This window comes from Anser brachyrhynchus (assembly GCF_964034855.1).
Source record: "Anser brachyrhynchus genome assembly, contig: SCAFFOLD_523, whole genome shotgun sequence".
Lineage (NCBI taxonomy): Eukaryota > Metazoa > Chordata > Aves > Anseriformes > Anatidae > Anser > Anser brachyrhynchus.
The window spans coordinates 15,066-28,007 of NW_027663653.1; the positions used below are offsets into that span (position 1 = coordinate 15,066).

The following is a 12,942-nucleotide window of genomic DNA, read 5'->3' on the forward strand; positions in this document are numbered from 1 at the left end:
TTCACCCCAATTTCCCCCCCCCCCACAGAGCCACGCGACCCTCCACAGCGGGTTTCATCTCCATCTCTTTATAGGAGCTGTACACAGTCAGCGCGGTCGGGGGGGGGGGGCGAGGGGGGGGGGAAAGGGACGGTGCTGCCCCCCCCCCCCCCCCGCGTCCCAGCCGGGGCAGGGGGGCACCAGGTACGCCCCTCCCGTGGGATCGCGGGGTGGGGGGGTCCCAAACAGTCATTTTGCAACAAGAGACAGAGGATTTTTTGGGGGTGGGGGCCGTTCTGGGGCCGGTAAGCGTGGGGGGGGGACACACACACGAGCCGGGGGCCGCACGCAGGCGCTCTGCGGGTTTTAGCTTTTATTAAATAAAATATATTAACATAAACTCTCTCCGGTGACCCCCCCCCCCGCTTTGCTAGCCCCCCCAGGTTAGTAGCTAGAGCTGTTGACACCCCCCCCCCGATCCCCCCTCCGCACGCTGCTGGGGGCTGGGCCCATTTCTGCCCCCCCCCCAGTACAGTGCTGGGGGAGGCTGGAAGGACCCCCCCATCAGCCTGGTTGGTTTTTGGGGGGGGATCTTCCAGTTCTGCGTGCCCCCCTCCCCCTCAAAGCAAAGTGGAGCTTTATTTTTTTTTTTTTGGGGGGGGGTCTTATACTGGAGCTTTCCCCCGTGCACTGAGGGGGGTGGGGGGGGGCTCTGGGGTGCCCCCCCCCCATTAAATCACCACCCAGCACAGGGGCTCCCACTGCCCCCCCCTCCATGTCACCTCCTTGACCCCCTTCCACTGCAGCCCCCCCAGGGCGGGGGGGGGCACACTGCAAATGTGCCCCCTCCCCTCCCCCCCGGTGCTGAGTCCTGACAACCTCCTCAGCCTCCAGCCTGCCCGGGGGGGTCCGCGCAGGACCCCCCCCCCATCCATCCAGCACTGCCGCTCTCCTCCATCCCGACGTGCCCCCCTCCTTCGTCCTTGTGCCCCCCCCCAGCCACGTGCTCTGGGGTCCCTGTCCCCATCCCCAGCGTTTTGGGGGGGGGCCCTGTGCCAGTTTCCCCCCTCCCCCGGCCATAATTTAGAGAGGAGGGGGGGGGTCCCTGTTTTTGTTATCCCCCCCTCCCAGTGAGGGCTTTGGGCATCGGGGGGGGGGGTTCCCTGGGCATAGCAAAGCCGCCCCCCCCCAGCCACACGCACACACACACACGTGCACACCCACGCACACGCAGAGCCGCCCCCGGCCCTGGCGGGGGGGGGGGCATTAAGACTTTGTTAGTGACCGTGCCGCCCCCCGCCCGCCCCAGCCCCAGGGCCGGAGAGGCGGCAGGGGGGGGGACACGGGGGCCGCAGCCTCCCCCCACCTCCTCCTCCTCCTCCTCCTCTTCCTCGCCCCCCCCTCAGGCTTTCTTGGGCGGGGGGGCCAGTTTGATGATCTCCTCCTCCGAGGGCTGCCGGATGATGTCTGCCGAGACATTTGGAGAGGGGGGGGGGGTCACCGGGGAAGGGGGGGGGGCTGCTTGTGTGCGTCCCCACCGAGCTGGGGGGGGGGGGGTCCTGGGGCTGGGGGGGGGGGCGCGGGGCTCACCCTTGTACTTCTTGGCGCTGGGGATGCGGGTGAGCTTGGTGTCCACCTCGTCCTCCTCCGAGATCTTGAGCACCTGGGTGCGGTACTGCACCACCATGGTCAGCAGGTCGGGGCGGCGCGAGATCTCGAAGATGTGCTCGATGTACGACAGGTCGGCTGCGGGCACCGGGGCGTCGGCACGGGGACGGGGGGGGCGTCGGGACGGGGACGGGGGTCGTCGGGATGGGGACCGGGGGTGTTGGGAGGGAGTCAGGAGGGGTGTCGGGATGGGGACGGGGGGGGCGTCGGGATGGGGACGGGGCGTTGGGATGGGGACAGGGGGCGTCAGGATGGGGACAGGGGGCGTTGGGGACAGGAGGCATTGGGATGGGGGCAGGGGGTGTCGGGATGGGGACGGGGGGGCGTCGGGATGGGGACAGGGGATGTCAGGGGCAGGAGGCGTCAGCACGGGGACGGGGCGTTGGGGACAGGGGGCGTCAGGGACAGGGGGCGTTGGGGGCAGGAGGCATTGGGACGGGGACAGGGGGTGTCGGGATGGGGGCAGGGAGCGTTGGGGATGGGGGCAGGGAGCGTTGGGGACGGGCAGGAGCTGGGGATGGGACCGGGCAGGGAGAGGGAGCGGGGACGAGGACTGGAAGGGGGGACAAGGGGCAGGGACGGGGACTGGTGCGGGGACAGGGCTGGGGACCAAGGCAGGGGACAGGGACCGGGGCCAGCAGCAGGTGACAGGGACTGAACGCAGGAGAGGGGACAGGGCTGGGGGAAAGGGACACGGACGGGCACAGGGATGGGGACCAGGACAGCGATCAGGGACCAGGACAGGGGACAGGGATGGGGACGGGGACGGGGAGCAGAAAAGGAGATGGGACACGGATGGGGAGCAGAGACCAAGGTTGGGGACTGGGAAAGGGGACGGGACAGGGGCAGGGGACAGGAGAGGGGACAGGGAGCAGGGCCACAGCCAGCGGTGGGGACTGGGATCAGGGGACCAGGAAAGGAGTCAGAGGACCGGGACGGGGCCCAGATGGGGACAGGCGGGGACCTGGGCAGGGGACAGAGCCCGGGACAGGGACTGGGAAAGGAGACGGAGGAGGGACGGGGCTGCTGGGGAGAGGCTGGGGACGGGGACCAGGACAAGGGACGGGGACCGGGGGCCGAGGCGGGGGGGGGTCGGGGGGGGGGGGGCTCACCCTTGTCCAGCTTGCTGTGCTTCTCGAGGAAGGCGAACCAGTGGTGGCTGGTGGCGATGGCCTCGCCCTCGCCGCTGGGGATGTCCTCCTTGCAGGCCGACTTGAGCTGCTCCAGGTCCTCGGCCGTGATGTTCTGCGCCAGCTCCTCCAGGAGGCTGCGGTACTCGGCCATGGCTGGCGCCACCCGCGTCACGAGCGGCCCGGCCTCAGCCATCCCCCCCCCGGTGCCCCCCCCGACACACGCACACACACACACGCACACACACACACACACGCACACGCACACTCCCTCCCCTCCCCGGCTCCGCTGGGCCGTGACTCATGTGATGCTCACGGGATGTGACAGGGCTGGGGACGAGGGACCCGCTGGGCGCACGCGCTGGGGCCCTGCACAGCCCCCCCTGCTCGTGGCACGCCCCCCCCCCAGCACGGCACGGCCCCCCCCGGCACAGCACAGCCCCCCCCCGGCACAACATACCCCCCCCAACACGGCACGGCCCCCCCAGCGCGCCCTCCCCCCCCTTGCACGCCCAGCGCATCGCCCCCACGATGGCTCAGGGACAGAGGGGGGCACCCCAGGGCTGGGGGGGGGGGGGGGGACAGGGGCACCCCCAGCCCTGGGTGGGGGTCATGGGGATGGGGACCCCACCCCCCCCCCAGTCACCCTGTCCCCCCCCCCCATCTCCTGCTGCACCTCGGTCGCCGTGGCGACCACCCAGGGATGCGGTTGCCGTGGCGATCGCAGCACCCGCCTGGCCTTTGGGTGCCCCCCCCCCCCCTCCTCCCCGCAGCCCCCACCCCGCTCGTGGCACCCATGGGTGCTTGGCGGGTGCTGGCACCGTGCGGGAGGGCACAGATGGGCACACGTGTGCACACACGCACGCCGCCACCCACCCGACACGTGCACCCCCCCCCCCCACCCCACCACCCCCGGAGCCACCCTGCGCGCACACCCCCGCACCCACGGCCCCGCGCCCGGACTCACACGGGCGCACACGTGCGCGCACACGCATGTGAACAGGCAGCCAGGTGTGCGCCCCCCACGCGTGGGCACCCCCCTCGTTTGCACACCCGTGGGCACACACACACACACACACACACGTGTGCACACGCGTGTCCCAGCCCCCTCCAGCCCCCCCATGACTCAGCCCTTGCACACTCGCTCCCCCCCCCCCCCCCCCAATCCCGTGCCCCCCCCCCCATCCCCGGCGCTGTCCCGGGCCCGGCCCCCCCCCCCGCCCTCCCATTCACCCCATATGCAAATCGCCTCATGAATATGCACGAGGGGCGTGGCCCGTCCCGAACAGCGATCGGGGGGGGGGGGGGAGGCTCCGCTGCCCCCCCCCCCCTTCCCCATCACCCACCCCTGGGTGCCCCCGGGGGGGTCTGGGGGGCGCTGGGGCCGCCCGGCCCCGTTTTGGGCGCTGCCCCAAATCCCGCTACGGGCGGGGGGGGGCCCGGGGGGGGCCGGCAGGATGCGGGGGGGCCGCTTCCTTCCCGCCTTTGTCTCCCGCGCTCCGTCCATCGCGGCCCGGGGGGGGGGGGGGCGCTGGATTTAGGGGGGGGGGGACACAACCGTGGTGTAGGGGGGGTCCCCAAATAACGGCCCCAACCCCCCCCCTCCCGGGGATTTTTGGGGTCCAGCACCCCCGGGGTGAAATCGTCCGGCGGGAGAGAAACGGGACGGGGGGGGTGCGGGCTGAGGAGTGCCCCCCCCCCCCCAGCACCTCCCGGCTCCCCATTTTGGGGACCCCCCCCTGCACCGCCCCCCCCCCGGTGGCAGGGGCACAAGGGCCCCTTTGTGCCGCTGGGGACAATGCAGCCGCGGCCCGGCCCCCGCGGGGGAAACTGAGTCACGGCGGGGGCGGCCCCGCGGGGCCGGGGGGGGGGGGGGGGCAGCGGGCCCCACGGCCACCGCCCCGGGACCGGGACCGGGACCGGGACCGGGACCGGGGGCACAGCTGGGCACCTCTGGCCGTGCCCCCCCCCCCAGCACCTCCCTGCCTCAGTTTCCCCGGCAGCCCCGGGGCACCCCAGGGGGATGCGTGGGGAGGGGGGGGGGGGGGGTCGCGCTCCCTCCGCCCCCCCCCCCCCCCCCCAGCCCTCCCCTTCCTGGGGCCGCGGGGCGGAAGAGGCGGCCCCCGGTGGCGCCGCCGCCCCGGCTCGGCCCAGTTCGGCCCCAGTTTGGCCCCAGTTCGCTCCCAGCCCGGCCCGGGGCACGTGGCCGCATCACGCGCCGGGGGAGGGGACACGGGGCCGGGGGCGGGGGGGGGACATCGGGGGGACCGGGGGGGGGGGATGGGGATGGGGGGGGGGCGGGACTCCTCCGGTACCGGGTGGCACCGGGGGGGGGGGGTGCGGGTGGCACCGCGGGGACCGGGCGGGGACCGGGCGGGGAGGGGGGGGGGTCCCCGTGCCCCGTTGGGACCGGGTGGCACCGGGGGGGGGGGGGGGACCCGCGGGCCCCGGTTCCCCCCCCCGGGCGGTCACGGGTTCGGACCCCCCCGCGGGCACCGGAGCGAAAGGGGAAGTGAAACCGCGAGCGGGACCGGGGGGCAACGTGGGGGGGGGGGGTGCATCCCCGGTCCCACCGGGGCCACCGGAGCGTTAACCCCGTCCTGGCCGCGGCGCTGCGGGGCGAGCGCTGGGCGCTGGCCGCGGACCGGGGCGGGGGGGGGGCCGCTAACGGGAGAGCATCACCGGGAGGGGGGGGGGGGGGGGGCATCGCGGGGAGGGGGGGGCGCAACCGGGGGCTGGGGGAGCGTTAGGGGAGGGGGGGGAGCGATACCGGGAGGGGTCCGTACCGGGAGGGGGGGGGGGTGTTAACGCGGGGGGGGGTCGCACTCGCGGCCCTCCCCCGGCTGCGGGAGCGGGGCCGGGGCCGGATGGAGGCGGCGGCCCCGGGGCGGGGGGGGAAGTCCCGGTGCTGGCGGCGCCTTCCCGTTCCCGTTCCCGTTCCCGTTCCCGTTCGGTCCCGGTGCCGGTGGCGGTGCCGGTGCCGCCGGTGCCCGCGCCCCGCACTTACCGGCCGGCTCGGGGCGGTGCCGGTGGCGGTGGCGGTGCCGGTGCGGCCGCTCGGTGCCTCGGTGCTGCCGCTCTGCGCGCCGCGGGGCGGGGCGGGGCGGGGGGGCGGAGCCCGTGGCCACGCCCCCTGCGGCCACGCCCCGTTAGGCCCCGCCCCCTCCCGGCCCCGCCCGCGCCGGGCACCCACGGGGGCGACCCCGCGGCACCCCCCCCCCCCCGTGGGGGTGTCCCCACGCACGGAGCTCGTCGCGCCGCCGTGTCCCCGGCACGACACCGGCTCCCCGTCACTGTCCCCCCCCCCCCCGCCACCGGGGACGTGGCCGTCACCGTGGGAAAGGGCCACGGCTGGGGGCACCCACGGGTGTCCGTGTCCCACGGGGGGGGGGGGTTCCCCGTCCCTCCCCACGCGCACATGGGGCCCCCATCTCCCCCCCCCCCCCGTGTCCCCAGCGTGTCCCCACGGTCACAGCCTGGCTCCTGGCTCTTTGGGGGCTTTAATGGCCACGCGCGGGGACGGGGACGGGGACGGGGACGGGGACGGGGACGGGGACGGAGGCCTAGTCGTCGTCATCATCGTCATCGTCGTCATCGTCATCATCGTCGTCGTCCTCGGTGTTGATCTCGCCCTCCAGCACGTCCTCGATCCACTCCTCCAGCTCCTCCGCGCCCGGCAGGTCGTCCTCGTCCGCCATCTCCAGCCACACGCTGTCCGCCTGGGGACACCGGCATGGGGACACGGGGGGGGGGACACCGGGATGGGGACACCGGGATGGGGACATGGGGCGGGGAAGGGGACGGGGTGGGGGGCACCAGCCGTGGGGTGAGGCAGGGGGACGGCGCGACGGGGACGCGACAAGGCCGTGGGACAGAACGGGGGCTGTGGGATGGGGAGGGGACGGGGACAAGGCGGGGGGGGCAGGACAGCGTGAGGCGGTGACACCGGTGCCACGGGGGGGGGGGGTTCCTGGGGGGGGTACTCACATCGGTGACGTTGACCACCCCGATCTGGGGCCGGGACAGGTCGATGTTGAAGGTTTTCTCCCAGTAAGGGATGAGCTGGGGGGGGGGGGCATGGGTCAGCCCCATGGGGGGGGTCACAGCAGCGTGTCCCCTCCTGGGGGGGGCTGGGGGGTGGTACCAGCGGGAAGTCCTCGGGGTCAATCCAGATGATGCTGAGGTCGGGGTTGTCCGTGTTGTCCCGGGCCACGTCCTTCAGGGTCTCCAGGAACTCGAACCCATCTGGCGGGGGGGACAGGGGTGAGAGGGGATGAGGGCCCCCCCCCCCCCGTGCCCCCCTGCAAGGCCACGGGGCCGCTGGGACCCCTCACTTACCCGGATCGTCCTCCTCTGCGAAGGCCACGATGTGGATCCCATCAATGTCATCCTCCTGGGGGGGGGGGGGGGGGGGACGGACACAGGACACATGGGCTGGTGTCACCTCGCAGGGAGGCACCGGGGGGGGGGACACACACAGAGCAATGGGGTCATGACCCAGCCGGGGGGGGGTCCCCCAAACTCACCCAGGTCTCGTACATGCTCTCGGGTTTCAGCTTCCGCAGCGTCGCTCTGCAAGGGGGGGGGGTGGTGGTGAGAGGCGCCCCCAGACCTGTATCCCCCCCTCCCAGCGCTCTGCTTTTTTGGGGGGGGGATGCTGGGGGGCTGCATCAGCTTGGGGGGGGGGGCAGAAGGGGCTGAGGCCCCTGTGCAACTCGGGGGTGGCCCCTGAGCCCCCCACTTCCCAGTGGGATTGAGGTCACGGGGGGGGGGGGGGGGGGGGGGGGGGGGGCTGATCTGGGATTAAGGCTGCAGCGCCCAGGCGTTAACCCTGCCCTGCCCGGGACCCCTACCCGGGGGGCTCCCCCGCCCCCCACCCCACTGGCACCATGTCCCCCCCGCCCCCCCCCCCACACTCGCTGAGGCCTCACAAGTTCGTGTCACGCCTCAGGAATCCCCCATCCCTGTGGCTACCACTGCCCTGGCTATCACCTCCCCATGGCAACCATCCCCATGGCAACCACCTCCCATAGCAACCATCCCTGTGGCAACCACCCCCTGGCAACCACCTCCCCATGGCAACAACCTCCCATGGCAACCATCCCCATGGCAACCACTTCACATAGCAACCACCTCCCCGTAGCAACCACCTCCCCATAGCAACCACCTCCCCATGACAACCAGCCCCACGGCAACCAGCCCCCTGGCAAGCACCTCCCCATGGCAACCACCTCCCATGGCAACCATCCCCATAGCAACCACCTCCCATGGCAACCATCCCCATAGCAACCACCTCCCCATAGCAACCACCTCCCATGGCAACCACTCCCCATGGCAACCACCTCCACATGGTAAGCATCCCTGTGGCAACCACCCCCTGGCAACCACTACCTATGGCAACCATCCCCATGGCTGTGACCACCGCTGGCAACCAACCCCCTGGCAACCACCTCCCCATGGCAACCAGCCCCATGGCAACCAGCCCCCCGGCAACCACCTCCCCATGGCAACCATCCCCATAGCAACCACCTCCCATGGCAACCACTCCCCATGGCAACCACCTCCACATGGTAAGCATCCCTGTGGCAACCACCCCCTGGCAACCACTACCTATGGCAACCATCCCCATGGCAACCATCCCCATGGCAACCATCCCCATGGCAACCACTACCTATGGCAACCATCCCCACGGCTGTGACCGCCGCTGGCAACCAACCCCCTGGCAACCACCTCCCCATAGCAACAACCTCCCACGGCAACCATCCCCGTGGCAACCGCCTCCCCCTGGCAACCAGCCCCCTGGCAACCATCCCCATGGCAACCGCCTCCCCCTGGCAACCAGCCCCATCCCCGGGGAAGCCGGGGCAGGCTCCGGCTGTGCGCGGGCCCGGGGCCGGATCCCCACCGCTTGTGCTCCTCCACGAAGGCCACGATCTCCTCCGCGCTGGGGGGCCGGGCGGGGAGGGTGAGCGGCTCCTCCATGAAGGGCTCGTAGAAGTCGATCTCGTTCAGCTTCAGCGTCAGCTTCTTGGCCACCTGGGGGGGGTGAGGGGGGCTCTGGGCCTGGCCGGGAGCCCCCCCCCCCCAGGGACACGAGGACAGGGCCCCCGGTACCTTGGCGTCAAAGGTGGCGAAGAAGGGGATGTAGGGGTGGAAGCCCGCCGCCGCCTCCTCGAAAGCCTTGAAGTCTGGGGGAGCAGGGCTGGGTCCCAGCAGCCAGACGGGGCCAGCGGGACCCCCCCCCCGGCCCCCCGGTCCTCATGGATGGGTGGGTGGGTGGGTGGGTGGGTGGACGGATGGATGGATGGACGGATGGACGGATGGACGGATGGACGGATGGACGGATGGATGGACGGATGGATGGACGGATGGATGGATGGATGGACGGATGGATGGATGGGGGGGGGGGGCACCCCAACCCCACGTACGCTCCGAGTCCTCGCTCTTGAAGTAGCCGATGACCTTGGGGTCCTCCTCGATGTTCTCAAAGGCCTGGAGCTCGTGGTCGCCCTCAATGAACTCCACCGGGTCCTCCAGCACCTGGGGGCAGCGTCGGGGTCAGGGACAGCTGGGGGGGGGGGGGGTCAGGACACGGGGGTCCCCTGGTTCGCGGGGGGGGGGGGGGCACTGACATCCAGCAGGAACTCCACCAGCGTGTCCGCCGCCAGCTCCCCGTCGTACTCGATCACCTCGTCCTCCTTGAAGATGTAGATGCTGTTCTCCTCCGTCAGCCCTGGGGGGGGCACGGGGGGGGGGGGGGGCACTCAGCCCTGGGGGGACCCTGCGCCAAGCTGGGGGTGGTCTGAGGGGGTCCCTGCGCCAGGTAGGGGGGGGCATGGGGCTGTCCATGGTTTGGGGGGGGGGTTCATGGGGGTTCCTCTCACGGGTCGGGGGTACAGAGGTGTCTGGGCCATTTGGGGGCGGGCAAGGGGGGGGGGGGTCTCTGTGCCTCAGTGAGGGATCTGGGGGGGCAAGGGGGGTCCCAATGCTTGGATGAGAAAAGCTGGGGGGGGGGGGGAGTTCAAAAGTTTCCTTGATGGGGGAAAGAGACGGGGGGGGTCTGTTCCAGGTGGGGGGGGGGGCCCAAGGGGGTCCTTGTGCCAGGCAGGGCGCATTGGGGGGGGTCCCTGTGCCTGGCTGGGAGGCGGGGGGGGGGACTCTGTTGGTTTTGGGGGGGTCCAAACACCTATAGGAGGGACGTGGGGGGGGTCCCTGCACCCTCCCCTTGGTGTCAGCCCAGGAGGACACCCCCTGCCCCCCCGGCAGGGTCCCCATGGGGTGCCCCCCCCGTCCCTTACCCAGCTTCTTGGCCACGGCCGCTTCCTTCTGGGCATCCACGAGGCCGAACCCCACGCCCTTGTCCTCCAGCACCTGGGCTGCCAGCTGGGGGGGGGACACGTGGGGACACCTGCCACAGAGCCCCCCCCCCGCCTGTCCCCCCCCCCATATCCCCCCGTCCCTTCACCCTGTGTCCCCACGGCCGGTGACGCCGGCAGGGGGCCGGGCCGGTGGCTATTTTTGGGGGGGGGGGGGGGTGTGTGGCCCCGCCTGTCCCCAGCCCAAGTATGGAGAGGGCAGATACAGCCCCCCCCCCACACCCCCCCCCCGGCCCTGCACCGCGTCCCCTCGGTCCCTGCTGTCCCCACCCAACGCCACGCTGGTGGCACCCGGTGCCATCGTCCCCGCGGGGTCCCCTGTGCCGGTGCCCCCCGGTTGCCCGGTGTCCCCTCCCGCGGTGTCACAGCGTCCCCGGTGCTGGTTCCTGTCCCCCCCAGTGTCCCACTGGTGTACCCCTGTCCCCACCAGTGTCCCCAGTGCCTTGCAGGAGCTGGTGCCCCCGGGCAGCCACCTGTCCCACCAGCGTCCCCAGGTCCTCCCCAGTGTCCCCAGGTCTCTACCAGTGTCCCCAGTGCCATGTGGGTGCAGCTGCTTGTCCCACCAGTGTCCCCAGGTCCCCACCAGTGGCCCCAGGTCCCTGTTAGTGGCCCCAGGTCCCTCCCTGCGTCCCCAGTGCCATGCAGGTGCTGGTGCCTGTCCCACCAGCGTTCCCAGTTCCCTACCAGTGACCCCACCAGTGTCCCCAGTGCTGTTCAGGAGCCGGTGCCCCCCTGGGGCTGCTTGTCCCACCAGTGCCCCCAGGTCCCCACCAGTGCCCCCAGGTCCCCACCAGTGCCCCCAGGTCCTCACCAGTGCCCCCAGGTCCCCACCAGTGCCCCCAGTGCCTCGCGGCTGCAGGTGCCACCTGCACGCCCATCCCACCAGCATCCCCCAGTCCCCACCAGTGCCACACCGAACCTGATGCCCCCCCCCACCCACAAGTGTCCCCCCCCCCCCCCCCCCCGGTGCCCCCGCACCTCCAGGACGAGCTCCTCCATCTCCAAGTGGCGCTGGGCCGCCCGCCCCTCGGGGGGGCCGCGGTAGAGCAGGGCCATCACCGGGAACCGCTTCAGCGCCGCGCGGAAGTTCTTGGCGGTGACGGGCAGCACGCGGGCCGCGCCGTCGTACCTGGGGAAACTGAGGCCCTCCTCCGCCCCCCCCGGGGCCGGCACCCCCAGGGCCAGCAGGGCCAGCAGCAGCCCCCAGCCCCACATGGCCGGGGGGGGGGCAGAAGGGACGAGGACGGAGCTGTGGGGTGGGGACGGGCGGACGGACGGACGGACAGCACGGGGATGGACGCACAGACAGACAGACGGACAGCACGGGGACGGACAGACGGACAGCACGGGGATGGACGGAAGGGGGACAGACAGATGGACAGCACGGGGACGGATGGAACGGGGACAGACAGACGGACAGCACGGGGACGGACAGACAGCACGGGGATGGGACGCACGGACAGACAGACGGACAGCACGGGGACGGACGGACGGACGGCACAGGGACGGACGGAACGGGGACAGACAGACGGACAGCACGGGGACGGACAGGTGGACGGCAAAGGGGTGGACAGATGGACAGCACGGGGACAGACAGACGGACGGACAGCACAGGGATGGACGGACGGACAGCACGGGGATGGACGGAACAGGGACAGACAGACAGACAGCACGGGGACGGATGGAACAGGGACAGACAGACGGACAGCACGGGGACGGACGGACGGACAGCACGGGGACGGGGCGCTCGGACAGACAGACGGACAGCCGGACAGACAGCCCCCAGCCCGGATGACAGCCAGAGGGGGACAACCCGGACACTTAGGGCCAGAGGCGTCCGGACGGGACAGACGGACGGACAGACGGACGGGCAGACGGAGGGACGGACAGACGGACGGACGGACGGACGGACGGACGGATGGACAGACGGACGGACGGACGGACGGGCAGACGGACGGACGCAGCCCGGCCGGGACCCGCAGCCCCAGTGCCGGGGAAGGGGAAGGGGGGGGGGGGGGCGGACAGACACGGCCCCTTCCGGCCCGGGGGGGGGTGGTGGTGACAGGAGGGGACAGAGGGACGCGGCCCGAGGGTGCGGGACAGACGGACGGACCCGCGGACACACGGACAGCCCCTTCCCCAGCGCCGCAGCGGCTCCGGGAGCAAAGGGGACGGGGGGGGGGGCACAGCGTGGCAGCCCCTGTGTGTCCCCCCCCCCACATGCACTGGGCACACGGTGGGGGTGCGGGGACCCGCCGGGGGGCTCAGGGTCCCCGGGGGGGGGGGGCTGAGGTTCCCCGGGGGGGGGGTTGCAGCCCCCTCCCCCTCGTCCCCGCTCCAGCTCCATATTAAGGAAGGAAAGAGGAGCCGAGGGGACGGAGCGGGGGGGGGGGCACACGGGGTGGGGGCTAAAAATAAGGAGCTGGGTGTGGGGTCACCAGCACACGGCCCTGGGGACACCGCGGGGACAGGGACCCCCCCCCAGCCATGAGTGGCTGTGTCCCACTAGGTGCTGGGGACCCCCCCCCCCAGGTGCCCCCCCCTCCTTGTGGGGTCTGCCTGGGGACAGGGACAAACCCAAAGACACCAGGATGGGGGGGTCCGGATGCCCCATCCCACCCCCGGCACCCCCACCCCCGAGGGGGGGTCCCCTGCGTTTTGCCCCAGGGCCAGGCCCGGTGGGGGTCCGGCTGCCCCCCCCCCAGCTGCCCCGCGCCGTCAGGAGGAGGGGACGCGAGATTTTGTCACCTGCGTCCCCCCGGATCGGGTGCCCGCCGCCCTGCCGACCG

General features: G+C 72.2%; 2 protein-coding genes across 5 annotated transcripts; both read right to left on the reverse strand.

Moving 5' to 3' along the window:
- Positions 1-47: 47 nt before the first annotated feature.
- On the reverse strand, positions 48-5,924 carry PEA15 (proliferation and apoptosis adaptor protein 15). The gene is made up of 4 exons (XM_080609230.1): positions 5,785-5,924; positions 2,760-2,933; positions 1,570-1,725; positions 48-1,446 (listed from the first exon to the last, which is right to left on the reverse strand). Exons 2-4 carry the CDS (start codon positions 2,929-2,931, stop codon positions 1,382-1,384), a joined length of 393 nt encoding a protein of 130 aa, XP_080465356.1. The 5' UTR covers positions 2,932-2,933; positions 5,785-5,924; the 3' UTR covers positions 48-1,381.
- A 68-nt stretch (positions 5,925-5,992) lies between these two features.
- Positions 5,993-12,060, reverse strand: CASQ1 (calsequestrin 1). 4 transcript variants are annotated; one of them, XM_080609227.1, is made up of 11 exons: positions 11,132-12,060; positions 10,076-10,160; positions 9,410-9,510; positions 9,206-9,317; positions 8,892-8,965; positions 8,683-8,813; positions 7,304-7,349; positions 7,116-7,170; positions 6,922-7,022; positions 6,765-6,839; positions 5,993-6,496 (listed from the first exon to the last, which is right to left on the reverse strand). In XM_080609227.1, the coding sequence occupies exons 1-11, from the start codon at positions 11,366-11,368 to the stop codon at positions 6,341-6,343; spliced, it is 1,173 nt and encodes a 390-aa protein (XP_080465353.1). In that variant the 5' UTR covers positions 11,369-12,060; the 3' UTR covers positions 5,993-6,340. The 4 variants fall into 4 exon arrangements, 3 of the variants coding, with proteins under 3 accessions (XP_080465353.1, XP_080465355.1, XP_080465354.1); XM_080609229.1 differs by lacking the exons at positions 8,683-8,813; positions 8,892-8,965; positions 9,206-9,317; ... (1 more) ...; positions 10,076-10,160; positions 11,132-12,060 and adding exons at positions 7,709-8,008; positions 8,040-8,102; positions 8,228-8,441 and having other exon boundaries at positions 5,997-6,496; XM_080609228.1 differs by lacking the exons at positions 8,683-8,813; positions 8,892-8,965; positions 9,206-9,317; ... (1 more) ...; positions 10,076-10,160; positions 11,132-12,060 and adding exons at positions 7,709-8,039; positions 8,088-8,441 and having other exon boundaries at positions 5,997-6,496.
- Between the last annotated feature and the right edge of the window lie 882 nt (positions 12,061-12,942).